At 41.3% G+C, this 20,555-nt stretch overlaps 1 protein-coding gene across 1 annotated transcript in view; it reads left to right on the top strand.

The window, feature by feature from the left end:
- Positions 1–20,555, top strand: part of XK (X-linked Kx blood group antigen, Kell and VPS13A binding protein) — a 44,564-nt gene that overhangs the window by 5,153 nt on the left and 18,856 nt on the right. Inside the window, exon 2 of the mRNA XM_047716396.1 lies at positions 3,025–3,287. Coding sequence (XP_047572352.1) covers positions 3,025–3,287 — 263 coding nt within the window. The remainder of the gene's footprint in view (positions 1–3,024; positions 3,288–20,555) is intronic.

The following is a 20,555-nucleotide window of genomic DNA, read 5'->3' as shown; positions in this document are numbered from 1 at the left end:
ACACATTTATTAAACACCTACTATATGTAAAACTCTGTGCTGAGATAAATTTATTAATTGGGAAAAACAGTGGATTGAGAGGGTGGCCACTTGGGCTTCAGGGCCACCTTTGTCATTAGCCATTCTGGAACCTTTTATAATCCCTGTTGGTAGACCTTGAAGTTTCAGTTTGTCAACAGTTCAGTACATGCTTCCTGTTTCATACAGCACCCTCCTCAGCATCAAGAGACTGGCTTTCTCCTCTGAACCTTTGTTTTCATCCATTCACCTCTTAGCCTGTGCTGGTGTTTGGTAGTTTGTTTAGTCTTTAAAAATTCTAAGTTTGATTTTATTATTCAGGTAAAACATATTTGTTGTCGAAAGGACCAAGAGCAGAAAACAGACACAATTAAAAAATTTTTAAAAAACCTAATTTGACTGCCTAAAAAGAATTTTTACCCTTTTGTTGTATATCCTTACTTATATATATATATTTTTTTTAAAGATTTTATTTATTTATTTGTCATAGAGAAGCGAGAGTGAGCACAGGCAGACAGAGTGGCAGGCAGAGGCAGAGGGAGAAGCAGGCTCGCTGCCAAGCAAGGAGCCCGATGTGGGACTCGATCCCAGGACGCTGGGATCATGACCTGAGCCGAAGGCAGCTGCTTAACCAACTGAGCCACCCAGGTGTCCCCTTACTTATATTTTTATAGCAGTAAGCTGGTAAACTATCTCTTGGGGGAAAAAGCCCTGAATTGCGGAATTTCCTGGTTTCTGTGATATAAATATTCCCGTCATGGCCTATTTCAAGCTACCAGTTTTTTAACAACTGGCTCAGGATTCCTAACTATTTAACAGTCTCTTGAGTCAGTATGAGTCAAATTAAGCACTCCAGTGTTTATATGTATGTGTGATTTATATGTTTTTATATATGTGACTTTAATAAAAAATTGAATTTTCTATATGTATTCTATTATAATGTATTCCTTTCACTTACCAAATATAGTAAACATTTTTATATATTAGTAGATGTATGTCTGGACCATCAATTTTAAGGATTGGGTAATACTTCATTGACTATATATATTATGATTTATTTAATTATTGTTTTATTTTGGAGCCCTTAGATTATTCCCAGAATTTTGCTATTGCAAATAATGCTATGATTCAAATCTTTGCAGTAGGCTTTCTGAGTTAATATATGAGAAATATTTTGTAAACTGAAAGTGCTATATAAATATTAATTGTGTTCATTTGTATCCTCATTGTGTATATGGACCCTTTTCCATTTAGATTATGAGCACCTCTGTGAACGAGGCAGGTGTACCCCAGCTGTCTTTGCATTTCCCACAGCACTGGCAAAGTCCATCTGCATTCACCACATATTTGAGAATTAAGATGATGGTCAATTTATTCTGTCTTGTACTCCTTGTTGCATAAAGTTGCTAGGCCTCAAATAGTTCTTGTAGATTTGAGGGTTTTCTCAGAGAAAAGTCAGTTGCATTAGCTGAACTTGAACTCATAACCTGTACTTCATTATTTTCAGTTGAACAGATTGGCCCAGGCTGTTTTACCTGTTTTTATGTATTATATCAAAGTGTCTTTGACCCCATTGAACAAAATGTACCAGACAAACCTGCCTTCCTCACCTTATCTCTCTTTCTCTTACATACACACATACACTGCCACGTACCTTCTTCCTCCCAGGAAGAAACGAACAAAGACAGCAGTCACAAAATATGTCCACTTTGTATTCATCAGAGAGACTCTTGCATTTCCTTTCTTACATCAAGTTTTATTATTTAAAATTATAAATGTATTCTTGTTGCCATAGTGGCCTCAGGTAAGAGTACAAAGTTAATAACTTTCAATAAAATAGATGAAGCCATAAAACCTTCTGGCAGCATTATAAGGTTATTATAAAAATGCACGTTGGGAGAAAAAACATCTTTTAACAATTTTTAAACCTAAGGCCATGAGCATTTTTCTTATTTCTAAGAAAAACCCATTTTCTCCCAGCATTTTATTATGAAGCTTTTCAAACATACAGAAGACAACTTGAAAGAATTTTACAGTGCTCACCACCTAGGTTCTATAGTTAACATTTTGTTTCATACGTGTTTCCGTCCCTTGACTGACCCCTCAATCCGTGTGTGTGCGCGTGCACGCGATTCAAACTAAATCACACACATCAGCACTCTTCTTCCCTTTAGTATCCCTATCATTACCTAGAGAGGAAAATCTAACTTTAAAAGCCAGGTACTCTGTTATTCTAGAAAGGTGACTGGTTAAATCTCCATCTCTGGGGCAAGCTTATTCATAAGTAAGACATAGCTGACAGACCTCCAGACAGGACTGACTTTAGTCATGTCCCGTAAGGGTTTATGAGAGCAGAGAGCTAGGTAGTATATTGTGGTCTTATAGGCGAGTGCTAGATGGCAAGCCGCTCTGTGCTAGGGGCTCTCCCAACCATAGCTGCTGCTTTAGCTGAGGTGATATGGGGCATCTACTGGATGTGGAAATATATATGTGTGTGAGTATATATATATATATATATATATATATATATATATGCCTACACGTATCAGTACACACACAAACATACACACCCTTTTACTGTATTATTGCCATAACAGTGTGGCCAAGTAGGTATTATCTCTGCTTTATAACTGAGGGAAAGGGTTCAAGGGTTAAATGACTTGCCCAGGGCTGCACAGCTAGTAAGTGTCTTGAAGGGAAACTGAACATTCTTCTCTGACTCTGCAGTGTGAACCGCTTCCCATTCCCAACCGCTACTCCGTTTCCTGGCCTCGGTGGCCTTTGGTGTCATCTCTCAATTAGGTTCACAGTCATTTCCAGCCAACCTGCTGGAGGGCCACAAGAGGATTCACTTCATGCTCAGAACACCTCGGAGTGGATGATTTGAGAGAAGCGGCTGTAGTCCAGAGTGGCCAAGTCAAAGCTTTGAGAATCAGGCTCATAAGTGTAAGCAGAGACAGAATCCCATCTGTCTCTGATTACCCTGACTTGCTGATTTGTTTGCAGGTGTTTTGAAGTCTTCTGCATCTATTGTCAGTCAGGCCACATCGAAGAGCCTTATGTCAGCATCACCAAGAAGCGACAGATGCCAAAGAATGGCTTCTCAGAAGAAGTCGAGAAGGAGGTGGGCCAGGCGGAAGGCAAGCTCTTCACGCACCGGTCTGCGTTCAGCCGCGCGTCTGTGATCCAGGCCTTCCTGGGCTCAGCCCCGCAGCTCACCCTGCAACTGTACATAAGCGCCCTGCAGCAGGACGTCACTGTTGGAAGATGTATGTATATTTTTCATTTCTGCCTCCATTCTGGGGTCAAAGCAGGGAGTCGAACATCAGGTTTCTTTTGTTTCATGTGAAATTCATTCATATGGGCCTTCCGTTCGGAGTCTGCATTCCAGTTACTAAACTGAAAGCTTAGTTAAAGTAACAACAGTGTTTATTTTGCTTTATGTATCTGCAGTTTGTGCAGGTGGCTCAGAAGGGTTCACCTGAGCTTTGCTGTACATCAACTGGGGTGGCTCGAAGATGGGCTAGAATCCATGGAAGGCTCCTTCCCGTGCATTGCTTATGGCTGATGCTAGCTGTTGCTGAGTGCCTCTGATCTTCTCTATTTCCTCTCTCTACGTGGGCTAGTTGGGGCTTCCTCCCAGCGTGGTGGCTGCTCTCAAGGGTAGTGTCCTGGGAGCGAAAAAGGGCAGGTGGAAGAGTATCATCTTTTGTGAACCAGCCTCAGAAGTCACGTGACATTATTTCTGTTCTGTTTTCTTTGTTGAAACAGTCAAAAATCCCATGAAGGTTCAAAGGAAAGGGAGGGGAGGAAAGCTCTGACTCTTGACGGGGAATGGCAGAGTCCTAGAAATTCATTGCCATGACCATTTTGGAAAAAAACAGCTTGCCATTGGCTGAAAATACACCTGTCAGAAGCTGGGTTTCTTTGGATTTTGCCTCCGTCATTCAGTGGTAGTTCTAAACCAGCTGAGAGCCTTGGTTGTAATGGGTTCTTTGTCACGAATGATGGAATCAAGAGTACTCTCCTGTCTTCTTGAAGTTCTAATAGGTAGCTCAGCTTTTAAATGAACACAGTTGTCTAACCGGTAGACTGTTCTTACATCATCAAGTTGAGAGCAGGTTTTGCTTAAGCCAGATTTAAAACAACAACAACAACAACAACAACAACAACAACAACAAAAACCCCTCTACATGCCTAAGACACAAGTGAAAAACCTTTATATGAGGCGAGGAAATAACTCCTCCCAAATGTTATAGGTAAAGGAAAACCACATATTCTGGTAAGTTTTACTCTATAGGTAAGCAAAAATGAGTTAAAAGCCTTCAGCTGAAAGAATACATATTTAAGATAACACTGAAAATGGAATTAAAAAAATAAATCACTCCTAATGAATGTTACTCCCCTCAGTATTCTCTTCTTTCTGCCTAGGCTAGATTTTACCCTCTTGGCTCACTAGTAAAATGGCTTAATTTACGGCAGGGTCACAGGGTATTTGCACGGCAGAGCTCATTCAGGTTATCTCAGAGTGACTATGATTCTTAAGATATGTCAGGATGGTAAGTTGAGGTCTTGATCCTTGGTCCACTAATGTTTATGTGAAATGCCTCCCACAGCCCCAGGCAGACATTAGGTGCTCAATAAATATAGCAGTATCCTTGTTTTCTAAGGGCTTGTAACCGGCATGGGCACTGACCAAGGGGAGTCCTCTGCATGCCACTCTACCCTTTGCCCAGTTCTTGGTGTTTCCATGTGACAGGGACACAGCAAGAGAGCAGAAGTGGTGATAGCCCATTTGATTTTGGCCAGTTGATCCAATCTTTTCCCTCAAGTTTTTTGAAAATGAAGATCGTCTTTGTTGACCTAAATGAAGGAGCAAGGTCAAAAATCCTAAAAAGAGATGAGTTTATTTGGGAATAGCGGAGAAATTGTAATTTGGGACCCACAAACGAGAGGAAGCTGCAGGCAAGTCCGCTGAAGGTTGCTGGTAGGCCGTTCTTCGTTCTTCGGGGCGGGGAATGCAAAGAGGGGAGAGTTCAGTTGGAATCTGTTGGAAACAAGTAGAGACCAGCCTCAAAAATTCCCCGAGCAGACAAAACCAGTCCAGTCTTACAAACAAAGCTCAACTCCGCTCATTTTGCGAGACAGGCAACCTGGGTCATTTCTTGTTCATGCCTCTGGGAAACCATAAGCAAAGCTTTCCAAGTTGATATGAAGCAACCTCCGATTACTTCCCTATCATTAAGAAAATCACAGTATTATCAGTTTTGTTGTAAATCAGACACTATGAGAAAGCAGTCTCTCCTCCTTAAGTTTTGTTTTCCTTAGGGCACAGGAGTGTGATTTTCCATTTCATGTCCTCTGGTTCTATTTTAGATTGAAGTCCTTTCACATTTTGCCCTTTTGATCAAGCTCTTTCACAGAACACATTGGTGATCAGTTATGTCCTTCAGGCATATTGACATTTTTGTCAAAATATAGTTCTTTGTAGGTGGATTGTATAGTTTGTCCCATGGAGCTAAGGAGGGTTTTCCTCAGGTGTCTCTTCCTGTGGAGCAGAGGACCATCCTCAGTCATCTTTCCTCACAGAGCTGAGGAGGACCCCATCCTCAAGTGTCTTGTCCCATGGAGGAGGGAAATGATAAGGAATATCAATGACCTCATTTGAACAATAAGAGGATTGAAAAATGAATCATCTTAGGTATGTCCCTTTAAGGTGGATGTGGATGGCTTAGTTTCCATGATTATTTGAGTTTCAAGAAAAGCTTTTCAAAGGAAAAGAATTTTATTTTATACATACATTTGGGAAGAAGATATTGGCTTATTAATACAAAACAGAAGAAATTTAATTCAAATTAAAAAGATTAAACTGAGGACCAAAAGCCCAGTGGTAGCTAGTGATTGAAAAGCACTTCTCAGTCAGTTTCCCTCCTCTTCTAGGAGTAGGACACTGGTTGCCCCTGCTGGGCAGTGAGGAGGTTTAGGGCCCTGCAGTTTTAAAGAACTACTTCGACAAGGCTATGGATTTGGGTCTGCCGATATGCAAAACCTTGGACGGAAGCATTGAAAGTGGTGGATATAACTTTAGAGAGATTGCAAATTGTTTTTTTGTTTTGTTTTGTTTAATTTTTGCTACTTCAACCCAAGGAAGAAAGGCTCTGGTGAAAGCGTGCCCCAAACTTTTTCTGCCCACTATAGGGTTATATGTAGGTATCCAGCCATAATTATAACCTTCCCAGTTCCAACGTGTTCTTTTAAGTTGATAGGACAAAGACCCTACATTAGATATAAAAGCGGAAGAAGAAAGGATTTTTCTTATTTTGGTATTAGGGGTAAGGCAACAATCCCTCCACATCCCTTTCAGTTGAGGGATAGTATAGAATATGTTTCTTCCACATAAAAATAAGTACCCGTTCTCTTCTAAGAATAAGGCATAATTGGGTCTTTTTGTCCACATTCTTTCCCTTGGAATGAAAGAAACAATCTCATAATCAGAAATGTAATCATTATTATACAGAGCACATTATAATCTGTTTTACTAGCATTGTGGGAATGATTATGCGAGCACTTTAAATTTTTATGGATCTGAAGTAACAAATGAGCTGATCTAGTATAAGTTAAGATTTTGGTTGAGGTCTGGGAGATCTCTAGGAAAAAAGTAAGTTTAACTAAGTTTCCATGTTTACCAGATATTGGTCAGTCCCCAGTGAAGTACCATTGAATGGGAGCACATTAGCTTCCCATTTCCAGTCTTACTGCATTCCTGTTGCCCTGCCACAGGGAATAGAATCTTCTGGATTCCAACAGGGAGTGAATTCATGTTCATCTAGGTCATATAAAATAGTATAGTTACAAATATTTATGGGGAGATACCCTATAGTTTTGCCATTTCCATCATTTTTTTTTAAAAAAGGATTTTTGGGTAAGAGTCCAGCCCTGAGTGAGAGTATTGCATTATGAGTGTGTGTGTGTTGGCGGGGGGTGGGGGGAGACCCGATGGAAAACCATAATATTTTGTGCCAGTTTTCCAGGAGGGAAGATGTGTGGTTTCAAAGGTACCAAAGGAAGATCCTACACCTTTGCCAGGTAGATTCATTATCGTGCATATTTCCTCTAGCACAAACCCAGAAATCAGTAAGTTTAGCAGAATCAGAGAGTTTTTGTAAGGCAGAGCTAAAAGGATGCATTAAAGCTAAAGTAAAGGATAGTAGGAAAACTAGGGAAGAAACAATTGAAGACCTGAATGGCAAGATGAAACAGAGTGAGAAGAGAAAACATACTTAATACAGGCCTGGTCCATACATCTTGGGTACGCTGTCTACTTCTGATGCCATCTGCTTCAGTTCCTGGAAATTTTCATTGTTCGGTCACCAGATGGTGTGCTGGTCCATTCAGATTTGTGGGGGGCTTTTTTCCTGATGAGACACATGAATCCAGCAATCTATTCCTTGAAGTTTGGCTGCTCAGAGGTTAATCACACCTGGTAGGGGCCTTTCCAGTGAGGGTGAAGAGAGTCTGTTTGGAGATGTCTTTTCCAATAGTTGAAATGTCCAGACTGTAAGGTGTGATGTTTGATGTCTTGGTTTCCCAGGAGCTCAGTATGGAAAGATTGTTCTACCAGAGTGTGATTATTTTCTATGGACTTGATCAGGCCTTTGCAAAACGGAAGTACATCTCCCCACCCCTCCACCCTCTTATTAGTTGTGGGTCAAAAGAAGTGGGGGCTGAGCGCATTGGCCATTCTGTAATTATTTCAAAAGCCAAAAGTTTATGCATCCTGAACAGAGTAGATATAAGGGTTAGAAGAACCAGTGGTAATGCTTTCGGCCACGGTATTTGGAAGATATCAACTGATATAGCTATTTGAGTTTAGTAATTCCATTTGTACTTGACCAGTCCTGAAGACTGAGGATGGTAACGCACAGCTGCTGAACTGGCCAGGAAGCATAGACTTGCCGAAGTATTTGACCCCTATAATGGGTTCCTCAATCACTGTGAAGGTCAAAGTGGAGTCCTCAAGGGGAAATAACCTTTTCTAGTAGGAATTTAGGTACAGAAGAAGCAGTTGCCTAGCTACATGGGAAAGCTGCAATTCAATCTGAAAACATGCAAACCGTTACGAGAATGTTCTTCTGCCCAGTAGATGGGAGCAATCGTATGAAGTCCATTTGCCAAATCTGAGTGGTCCATGGGGCAAATCAAAATATCTGGGCCAGTAGGTTTCCCTGAGTTAAATTTAGAGCATATAGAGCAAGGAAGATAAGTGCTTTTTGCGCCCTTGTTGGCGTTTCCCCACCAATATTGATTAATGAATGTTATTTTATCAGTTAATCAATGATTTAACTCACATATGGTAGTTAATATGAAAGTTTTAAATTTTCTGGCAGGACTGGTTTGTTATCGGGTCCAACCATTTCTGTCTTCATGACACCAGCAGCCTTTAGATTTCCAATTCTGTTTTTCCTTTTCAGGGGCCAGTTGTTGTATTACCCTAGCTAATTCTCTTGGGTTGTCACTAGAGGAAGCAGTTTTCTGGACCATCACAGAGGTTTGGTCTTTGGATCCCGTAAGAGTGGCATTTTCGCAGAGACATCAGCAAGGTGGCTTTCTTTGGCTTCCAGAGAGTCAGACTTAAGATGACCAGGGACTTTAATAATAGCCAGGGGTCCTGGCAGGAGTATAGCATCAAATAAATTTTGGACCTAAGTAACATTTTAAATTTGGTCTCTGTTGGACTTGCACCCGAGGGCAGTTGTTCTCAAAGAGGCGGCTCAGGTGCTGGTGGTTGCCCAGGGCCCTCTGCACGGGCTCTGGGGTGATGCACGTCTTGTGGTTGCTGCGGGCCTCCTGGCCCACCAGCTCCAGGATGTTGACTGTCAGGTACTTGAGAATGCCAGTGAGGAAGACAGGTGTGCCTGAGCTCAGGCAGTGGATTTAGTGAACTTTTTTTTTTTTTAAAGATTTTATTTATTTATTTGACAGACAGAGATCACAAGTAGGCAGAGAGACAGGCAGAGAGAGAGAGGAGGAAGCAGGCTCCCTGCTGAGCAGAGAGCCCGATGTGGGGCTCAATCCCAGGACCCTGGGATCATAACCTGAGCCGAAGGTAGAGGCTTTAACCCACTCAGCCACCCAGGCGCCCCAGTGACCTTTTTTTCAGTAGGAGGTCCATGTGGCTAATGGGGAACTGCAGCTTGTTGCCTGATATCATCAGGGAAAGCACCAACAGGAACCCAACAATTAGAAACATAAGTGGGCACCTGGGTGGCTTAGTCTGTTAAGCGGCTGCCTTCGGCTCAGATCATGATCCCAGGGTCCTGGGATGTAGCCGCGCATCGGGCTCTCTGCTCAGTGGGGAGCTTGCTTTTCCCTCCCCCGCTGCTTGTGCTCTCTAGCTCTCTGTCAAATAAATAAATAAAATCTTTTTTTTTTTTTACAAAAAGAAACATAGAGTAGACAGTAAGGGTGCTGACAACTCTCTAGGAACTCTGCATACAGCATAGAATGAAATATTGACATTCATAATATTTTCCCTATTCGACTTTAATCTATGGAAGGCTGAACACCTCTTTTGATTTGACTTTTTCTTACGCAACTAATCAAACTAACATAGCAAGTTGAGCTATTTTTTTCTAATTTTTTACGAGGTAAAAGAACAAATCTTATTTACTTCTTAGGGACCTCAGTTTTGAGTACAAAGGTGTTGTTAAGTTTTATTTCATCTTTCACTTTGGATTCAGTGTTGGAAGGTAAAATTGAAAATTTCCCAGGAGATTTGAGAATTAAGTATATGGGTGATTGTAGCTTGGCTATTTATTAAATAAAGTAACAATACAATATTTAAATAAACATACAGAAATCACTAACACGTTTTTAAATGCAGGTTTCAAAAAAAATAAAATAAATGCAGGTTTCTTTTCTTTTAAAGGGAATAATAAAAAAAAGGGAATAATCAAGGGCATGATAAAGTCATAAGAAAGTGTTACTGTGGTGAGATAGGGAATCTCTGCTATTTGGACAGATTATGTAGAAGCAAAGTGGGAGCCTCAATAATGACCCTGAAGATAGGTTCTAATCCCTAAAACTGTGAATGACATCGGTGGGCCCTTAATGTAATCACAAGTGTCCTTATAAGAGAGAGGCAGGAGGAGTTTTGATGACAGAGGAAGAAGATAATGTGAGGATTGCTGGCTTTGAAGCTGAAGGAAAGGGCCACCAACCAAGAAATGCAAGGAATCTAGCTCTAGAGCCTAGAAAAGGCCATGAAAGGGATTCTCTCCTCTAGGGCCTCTGAAGGGAGCAGGGCCCTACTGACACCTTTATTTTATTTTATTATTTAAAAAAAAAGATTTTATTTATTTATTAGAGAGAGATCACAAGTAGGCAGAGAGGCAGGCAGAGGGGGAAGGGGAACCAGACCCCCAGCTGAGCAGACAGCCCTATGTGGAGCTCAATCCCAGGACCCCGAGATCATGACCTGAGCCAAAGGAAGAAGCTTAACCCACTGAGCCACCCAGGTGCCACTGACACCTTGATTTTAGCCCAGGGAAGCTGATTTCAGACTTCTGTCCTCCAGAACTGTTAAGAGAACAGATGTGTATTGTTTTAAGCCACCAAGTTTGTGGTTATTTGTTATAGCAGCCATAGGAAATTCTATAACAAGTGATTTTACTTCAGACAGAAAAATTCTCTTTTTGGTACTTAATTTTAAAAAAAGATACATGACCATTTTCATTATCTTGAGACTCGGTAGTAGAGTCTCAGTCACATGTGGTCTCATTCATATTTATTACTTATAAGTTTTATTTTTTTATTTTATTTATTTATTTTTATTTATTTATTTGACAGACAGAGATCACAAGGAGGCAGAGAGAGAGGAAGGAAAGCAGGCTCCCTGCTGAGCAGAGAGCCCGATTCAGGGCTCGATCCCAGGACCCTGGGATCATGACCTGAGCTGAAGGCAGAGGCTTTAACCCACTGAGCCACCCAGGTGCCCCTACTTATAACTTTTAAGCACTTGCATTTCACAGAGGAAACTGGTGGGGGGTGTGTGTGTAGATAATTGTGAATTTCTGTCATTTTAGCAGAGTTCGTGAATACAGTCAGCCTAGCTTTTATTCAGCTACATAGTTCCCTTATACGTTTAACAATATGGCAGAAATGAATACATTCATCTATAAACCCAAAGATTTAGCCTCTTCGTAGCATATACAAATAAGAAGCAAAAGAATATAAACTAAAATTATGCTTAGTAATGAATGTTTTAGTATTCTTACTTAGAAATGACCTAGGTGTCCATTCTGTGTCTAATGTTTCATAATATCGGTCAAAGGTCTGCAGTTATCCAAAGATTTTGGAAACACTTTCAAGGTGACATACTACAAAACCTCATTACTGTGGAAATACAAGTTTGTCAGAACAATGATTCAATTTGCTTAAACATAAATTGATATTTTTGTAATCTTAAACATTCTGTAGGTAATTCTAGCCCATGTGATTATAAACCTATGTAAGTTCAGCAAAACTATACCCAAGAGGCATAAAAATGTATGCTTGTATTATATTTCACAAAAATACATATCAGAGAAATCAGTTGTTTTCATTAAACCCCAAATATTATACTAGTTGAAATTGTCAAAGATTTACATAAATTCCATATAAATTTGAATTCTTAAAATACATTTTTAAAGTCTAGCACATTTAAAATATTTGATTTCTGTATTTTAGGAAATTTTTGTTATATTCCGTTTATGTAAGCAATTACTTATCTACATATACCAATGAGAACAGAGGTCCTTTAAATTAAGAAAGAGACTTTATAATCTAATATATTAATACCATCTTAAGGTAAGAAAATGTCACATATTCACACAATCAGTGGTGAAGGCATTTCTGAATTACAGATATAGAAACATATAGCTCCGGAGAAACAGTTCAATTTTATAATTTTAACCATGGATCAAGAGTAAATACAGAAACAAAATCTTCCCAGTCCAGATTTCAAAAAGCTGTTTCCCTCCCAAAGGGCATGAAATTCTGAATTGATTTAAGCTTAAAAATAGACTAATAAACAAAAAGACTGACAAACCAGATTCTCTGTTGCCTCTCACCCAGCAGGGGCTGGCTCTCTAAACCATGAGTCCATGTAAAGAGATCTCCAGATGGTCAGATCCTCAAACCAAATTCCCATCCATTTCTGCCAACCATGGGGAATAACTTAATGGCCATAAATGAACAAAAACAAAACAGAAATACATTAGTATAGAGGCAATTTTTTAAAAAGATTTTATTGATTTATTTGACAGACAGAGATCACAGGTAGGCAGAGAGGCAGGCAGAGAGGAGGAAGCAGACCCCCTGCTGAGCAGAGAGCCTGATGCAGGGCTCTATTCCAGGACCCCAGGATCATGACCTGAGCTGAAGGCAGAGGCTTTAACCCACTGAGCCACCCAGGCGCCCCTAGAGGCAATTTTTTAAAGGACAGAAAAAGGCAGAGTGAACACAGTTCTGTTGGCACTTGGGCTTCAGCTAAGAGAACCAAGAAAAGACACTCCTGGGCTTTAACTCTACATGAAGTACATTCTCCATGAACCATTTACCTGCCTATCAGGCATCTCATTGTGAGTTTCAAAGCTGTGAAAAGATACTTTTCAAAAGGTAAAATCATGTGTCACTTATATAGATATGGATACATGTTAAAAGATTTTATTACTGGGGCATGTGGGTGGCTCAGTGGGTTGGAGCCTCTGCCTTCGGCTCGGGTCGTGATCTCAGGGTCCTGGGATCGAGCCCCGAGTCGGGGTCTCTGCTCGGCAGGGAGCCTGCTTCCTTTCCTCTCTCTCTGCCGCCTCTCTGCGTGCTTGTGATCTCTCTCTGTCAAATAAATGAATAAAATTAAAAAAAAAAGATTTTATTACTTACGAAGGAGTGGACAGGTGTTAAAAACCACTTAAAAAGAGAACAAAGGGATGTTGATTAGGAACATTGAAATAAAGATATCCTTGGGAATAAAACTGGTTTTTTGCACTGTGGGAGGGGAGACCATTGAACCGCCACTGGACCACATGCTTTGCATGCTTATCAGTGACCTGACAGCCTGTATCCTGGAGCTGGCAAGCAACAAGGCCCGTGACCTTTGCCTCACAATATGTGGAGTGAGCAGTGCCAGACCTTGAGCTTTACTACTTCCTTAGGGATGGGACAATCTGTCTAATTAATGATATGTCCCAATTCAGGAAGAATTGCTGATGCTGGTGTTCTAGAGCCTGGCGAGGGCCCTCATGGCCTTATCCACTGGCCAGTCCCCTCACAGTTGAGGGAGCCCCATGCTACTGCCATCAGCAAGTGCTATTAAAGGATTTGACTCCACGGGTATGCTTTTGCCTCTTCTCAGTTTCTGTCATTTTGAGTTGGAAGTGTCTGTCAGGCATCATCATAGTTTGAAGATTTAGTTTGCAAGCAAGAATGGATGTATAGCCAGGAAAGCTAAATCTGGGGCCCACAGCAGGCTCTTGGATACTCTGAGCCACTTTGCCTTGGCCCTCTCGATTTTAGCGCAGCTGTGGGGAAGAGTGCCACATGCATTGCTAGCATCCCACATCAACCGTGAGTCCCAGCACACACTGTGGTATTTCTCTTTTTCTGCTTCCAGGTTTTCTCCTATGCCAGAGAACGCAGCTCAGATATAGGTGAGAAGTAGGGGGAACACTGTGGGGCCACCTGCAAACTAAAGGAGATGGTAGTCAACGGATATAGCCTCGGCCTCTGTCCTTAAGAGAGATAATTTGGGGTCCAAACTGTATAGTCCTCTGTGGATCGCCAGAGACAATGAGCCCTGGTTGCCACGGTGGTAGCTGGCTTCATTTAGTCTTTATTAGCCCTGCTGCCTTCACTCCTTCACTTCGCTTCCCAGGCTTACATCCCAGATGATCCACGTGCATCCAAATGCTTGCCTCAGGCTCTGCTACTTGAGAGTAGTCATCTGAGTTGGTAATTTGAACCAAAGCAGGCCAGGCATGTGCAGCTGTGGAAAAGACCACTAGAGTCCTCCAGGGTACAAGTTCTATCAGAGGCTGCAGAAGAACCGAGGGGCAGGTGTGTTTGAGGTTTGTACGAGAGAATGAATGAAGTCATACACCAAAGATTCTTAGGGGGATGGGGGGAAATAGAGGTTCATTTGATATGAATTCTTGATAAGAATTTAAAAAAAAAACAGTCGTAGTAGTTCTTAGACAAGTGAGTTGAATGGGTAGAAAGTGGTGGTTTAGCATACAATGTTTCCGGAAGTGGTCTCAGAGATGCTTCTAATTCATCCCTCCTGTTTCATTTCTGCTATATCTGGGAAAAGGCTGAAGAGGCTATGGTTCACTGGTCTAATTTTGTAATACGGTTCTTTGAACTTTGGTAACCTAACATAATTGCCTTCATTTTAATCAGGTCACTTCCCAGAGATGTGCCTTGGCTGGACACGTTGTCTAGCTTCAGGAAAAAACTTCCTTAATATATCACCTATTTCCAGGGCCAGCTGTGTTTTATGAACTAATCTAAAGATAACAGTTATAATTCATACATTCTTAGAGACATGTGGAAGGAATATTGAAGGATAACTCTGTGTGTGTGTGTGTGTGTAGTGCTTTATATAAGTTTATACGTTTCTGCCACATCTCAGTTTTGTGCATGTGTATACACATTCACATACTCATATGCACATATGTACACACATACACAAAATAGAAAACTTCAAAAGGAGTCTCAAAGAAAACACCAAAATGTTAGTTTTCTTGAGACAGTGAGGTTATGGGTTATTTTTTCTTCTTTCCAGTTATCTGTGTTTTTCATGCTTCCTGAATGAATGCTTATTAGTTTTGGTTGGGGATGGGGAGAGTGGTCAGGCCTGATCTACTGGTCTAGCCACACGTCTTTGTCTTACTCATTTGTGCAGTTTTGTACTTATGGGTTCTCAATATATAGTCAATGAATGATGAAAACTAAAGAGCAGGGCAATTGTATTAATTTCAGTTTTATAGACGAAAAGGCAGAGTGTATCACTTAAAACATTGCAATTGCAAATGAAAGAAGTCCTGACTAAAAGTGGCTTAAAAATAAATAAAAATAGGGTCACCTGGGTGGCTCAGTGGATTAAAGCCTCTGCCTTCGGCTCGGGTCATGATCCCAGGGTCGTGGGATCGAGCCCCGCATCGGGATCTCTGCTCAGCAGGGATCCTGCTTCCTTCTCTCTCTCTGCCTGCCTCTCTGCCTACTTGTGATCTCTGTCAAATAAATAAAATCTTTAAAAAACATTCTTTTTAAAAATAAATAAATAAATAAAAATATAAAAATTAAAAATATATGTAATGTAATATATATCACCTCACCTAATACATTCAGAGGCAGAGTGATCCCATGGTTGGCTGATTACTGGCATGACGGTGTCATCAAGGACCTGGGGATCTTCCATCTGTGTGTCTGTTTCCCCTCGTGATTGCAAGAGGACTGTGTATTTATAATATATTGCTGCATCGTAAACCACCACAAAACTTGGTGACTTAAAATAATGACAGTCATTTCTTTTGCCCATGAACTTATAATCTGGGCAGATCTCTGCAGGGTCAGCTTATCTCTGCTCCTTGTGGTATCAGCTGGAGCAGCTTGACTGAAGGCTGGAGAATCCCCTTCCAAGGTGGCTTAGTCATGTGGCTGGCAGTTTGGTACTCCGCTATTGCTTGCTTAGCTGGGGTTGAGGGCCCGAGGCCTTAGTTCTTTTCCATGCGGGCTTCTCCTTTGCTCCCTCACAGCATGGCAGCTAGGTCTTAAGAATGACTATTCTAAAAGACATGCAGTGGAAGTTTTCTGTTTCTTAATATGTTCGCCCAGAAACTGGCAGTCATTTTTGCCATTTATCAGTTACCAGACCTCAGGTTCAAAAAGAGGAGACACAGACTCTACTTCTCAATGGGAAGAGTATCAGAGAATTTGGGTGCCGTGTTTTAAAACATGTACAGGTTGTTATAGATCTAGACATCACATGTAGGCATGACCCAAGTCAGGGAGAAGAGACAGGTTTCTTGCTGTGTGTCTTTCTTTATTGGGGAGGAACACCTTTTCTTTTCTTTTTTTTTTTTTTAAGATTTTATTTATTTATTTGACACAGAGAGTTCACAAGTAGGCAGAGAAGCAGGCAGAGAGAGAGAGAGAGAGGGGGAAGCAGGCTCCCGACTGAGCAGAGAGCCCGATGTGGGTCTTGATCCCAGGACCCTGAGACCATGACCCTAGCCGAAGGCAGAGGCCTAACCCACTGAGCCACCGGGGTACCCCAGAACTCCTTTTCATTCAGCAGAATTCTTGGGTTTCCCTGGGCAGACGTAGGTCAGGCTAAACCAGTCCCTAGCCACAGTACTGGAGTTACAGATGCCTCTAAGGTATAGAAGCCTTTGTCCCTGAAGAGCAGCTGGGTGGGGTCTGGAATGGATAGACCAACTTCATCTACTGAACCCTGTGAATACAGCATGCAAATATCATTTTTTTTCCATTTGCAACACAAAATTGTAGGAGGCTGGCCTACACAACTCTTGATTTACTCCAGGGGCCAAAACTGTGAGCATCTTCCTTGAACATGTGGGAGGGTTAGCCTGTAATCAGAATTAGAGTTCTGCCTACAAGGAAGAATGGAGGAAGGGTACCGGTTAAGTGGAAGGCCCATCGTATGGGCAGCACCAAGGTTCAGGAAGTTTAAGGGCCCAAAGCCAAGACTGAAACCCAGGATTTTGGATGCTTGGCCCATTGCTAGTCTTTTAGCCAACACTGCTTCTCATGGAGATGGAGAATGTTAAGAGGTAGCAAGGATTTAAGAGGTCATCATGTCTGACTTTGTACTCTATGTAGAAATCTCGTCTTTGGTGTCCCTTAAAGGTGGTCCACCAGCCTCTGCTTGGTTATGTTTGGCAGCAGAACTCTCAGTCCTCAAAAGGCACCATTCCATGGATAAAACTTCCTTGTTAGTATGTTCTTCATCGTATAATAAGTTAAGTGGGACTTTTCCTTTTCCCCCAGAAGACAACAGGGCCAGGAGCTGAATGTGCCACATACAGGAAAAAAAAAAAAGCCACTAAGAATTGGTCAGATTCCTTTCTTCAAGATTTTCCAAGTGTGACAAACCAGTCCTACCACAATCTGCCCTCACATCCCCACCCTCAGATTCTATCAGGAAATACCTTTGGGAAGGGGTGAGAGAATAAGGGCTTCTATAATATATGTGGTAAGAAGCCACTCTCACTCTTTCCCTCCCAGAAACCACCTAAAGTGGAATTTCAAGATGCAGAGTGCTCACAACATGGGTAGTGGCGAAACACTTCGTTTTGTGCCTTCTCAGCTGGAAACCCACAGGCCTACCCCACTGCTGGTCTCCTGAAATAGTTCAGGGTGTACACCCTGGAGTCTGGGAGTATTCACAAGCGTAAAGACTGAGACCTGATTATGATTTGTAGATTTTTGAAGGTGGGAGGCTTGAGGGAGTAGCCCCTGGGGTGAGTAGAGACCAAGGTTCCATACGCCAAGAAAGGGGACAAGAGGGCTCCTTGATAGACACTAGCTGTTGTAAGTGGCCCAGACCACCTAACACATTTATTGTTGCTCATTAGGGTACAGGTCAAGTGGGCAGTTCTGGTCTGGGCCAGCCAGGCGCATCTTGGGTCATTTGGGACTGACTGATCGAGGATGGCTGCCCTCGGAATGGCTCACAGGGGCTGTACTCTCTGTTTCAAGGCTTGGGGAGGAGTCAGACCATGGAGAGCTGTAAAGCCCCTTGTGGTCTGGGCTCAGAACTCAGACACCGTCACTTCTTCCACATTCTCTTTCCACAGAGCACAGCTGAGAGGAGATTGGGGGCAAAAATAAATCCCTTCCACGATAATACCCCACCAAGCTGACACTACTAAGTAGAGATTTTTTCGTAGAAATCAGCCTCCTCTAATCTTCAGCCTCATGGTTAGACCTGGTTTTTTTTCCCACTAAAGCAGCACTAACACATCCACTCGCCCTTACTTCATGGCAGACCTCCAAATCGTCACAACTATCTCGTCTCCTTTTTCATTTCCATTCTCCAGATCTTCCATTCATTTCTCTAATGGAATGCCTTGTAGCCATCAAGGTTACTGTACTCAACAGAAAATCTGGCTTGTCACTTCCTTTCTTAAAACACAGCATTCGTAATTGCACGTGATGTTGCAGACTTATTTTGGCAAAAACTGATAGCAGTGGGACTATGTTTTATTTTATTTTTTGGCTTTAATCTGAACTCTGTGGTTTTATTTATGTGCCCAAATGATTTAGCTTCAGAAGGAGCTGAATAATGCAATTGGTTTATGTGGATGGATATAAATTCTTCCCCCCCTCTTTTTTTTTTTTTTTTTGGTCATACTGAGAGTGGCTAAGCCAAGATTTACCCATCTATACCTGTACAGTGTATTTTTAAATATATAAAGGTAGGACTTGATGTTCTTTCTTGTTCTATTTCCTTTTCTTGGATTCACGCCCAGGGTATCAGCCTGTTGAGATCATTTTGAATCACGATTCTCTTGTTTTCCCAGTTTTGTCCCAGGTATATGTGTATGTCTTCAGTAGTTGACAAGAATGAGATTAGCACACCCAAAGCCACAAACCTCAAGCTCCTTGACAAATGCCCTTTAGCCTGAATGGAAGTAGTGAAGAGAATCAGTACGGATTGCTTATCCAGGTGCAAATCCATCTAACTGCACTCATGAGTTTTCTGTGACTTACCCACAAGGATGTCATGAGGGCTTTTTTGGTGTTTTTCTGGCGGCCTGGTAAAAACCACGCAATGTCTGCACCATTTGCCCACCTATTAACTGCAGGTATTTTTTTTCTTTGTACATTAACTTAAAATATTGGTATTATAAAATATTAAGACATACAGACAGGAATAGAGAATAATATAACAAACACCCACATACCTCCTTGCGTCCTTTATCAGATATTCACACGACATGTTTGCTTCAGAATTATGTTTTTTTTTCTCTTTTAAGAAATAACATATTAGTGTAATTGGGACACCCTGTGACCCTTGTCATGATTTCAGAGTTTAGCATTCTCTTGAGGATTTATAACTTAATTGCATTTGTACTGTGTCCATAAATACCATATATTGATTTTGCAGGGTCTTTAATCTTTAGCATTCTGCAAACATCATCTTGGAATTTGCATTTTTTGCTCCTCATGATTAGTATTTTGAGACCCATGCATGCTGATGAATGTAGTGCTAGTTTATTTTGTGTGTGTGGTTTAGAAGTGTTCTATTGCAGGCGACAATTTTCCGTAAAGGGACAGATGGTAAATATTTTAGATTTTGCAGGCCATCATGGTCTGTGTCACTTACTCTTTGGTTTTGTATGTTTTTCTGACCCTTTAAAAATGTACAAAACCTTCTTAGCTCTTGGGCTGTACAAAAATGGGACCCAGTGTGCCAACCTTTGTTCTACCATATGACTCTAACACTATTTTTCCATCTTCCTTTTGATTTTATAATGGCCTCCTAGATCTCAGGTTCTTTTCTGAAGCAGAAGTCACAATGACTGTGTTGCTCACTTCCTTAGGAGGGTAGGAAGACAAGGCAGAAAATGAATTTGAAAGTGCTTTGAAATGTTACAAAGGCTGTTTTATTCCTTTCCCATCTTCTTACTTCCCTTTTCTTTCTTTTTCTTCCCTTTTCCTTCCTTTTTGCTGGCCCAAGTAGGCTCTGGATTAAATTTCCGTGAAGAGATCTGGGAGCTCACTGAGAAGCCTAGATGGTCAAGACACACACATGAAGATCGTGTGAGGCAGCTCGGGTTTGGAGAGGTCTGAGCCTAAACCATGGAGTATTATATTCTCACTGTAGGCTTCCCCACAGCTCTGGAGCATCAGTGCTGTGAAATTCAGGGGGCATTCTCATTCTGGGCAACCTCAAAGCTGAAACACAGCTGGTACTTTGTTTAAATCCTCTGGGACTATGGTCAGGAGCTTGGGCTCATTGCCTGTTCTACTATTGAATAGTGTAACTGAGCTGACCTCAGAGACCTTTTGTCTCTTAATTTATAAACTGCATCTATCAACACAGGCTTCACGGGAGTGTTGTAAAAATTAAATAAGACAAGCAGAAAACATTGGCATGTGGTACGGGCCATTGGTTAGGATGCTCACTAGAGGTTAATTAACTATATTATTAATTGTTTATTTATGGAGGGCCCCCTTTTAGAGAAGCTACACTAGATAGCAAGTCTATAAGTGGTATATGCCTTTTTTTTGGTATAGTATTGGTAACTTGAATGGATTTTAATTTAATGAAAATTTTAACCTTATAAAAGTTGATTCAAATGGGTTTAGATTCTGTGTTTTGGCTCCTTCTCTGGTCTTGAAACAAACAGTGAGAATTAATTTTTCTTCATGGGAAGGTATTGCTAATGAATTTAATTTTTTTAAAAGATTTTATTAATTTGACAGAGACAGCAAGAGAGGGAACACAAGCAGGTTGAGTGGGACTGGGA

This window comes from Lutra lutra, chromosome X (assembly GCF_902655055.1).
Source record: "Lutra lutra chromosome X, mLutLut1.2, whole genome shotgun sequence".
In the NCBI taxonomy this organism is placed as follows: Eukaryota; Metazoa; Chordata; class Mammalia; order Carnivora; family Mustelidae; genus Lutra; species Lutra lutra.
This window is presented reverse-complemented; position numbering and strand designations above follow the sequence as displayed.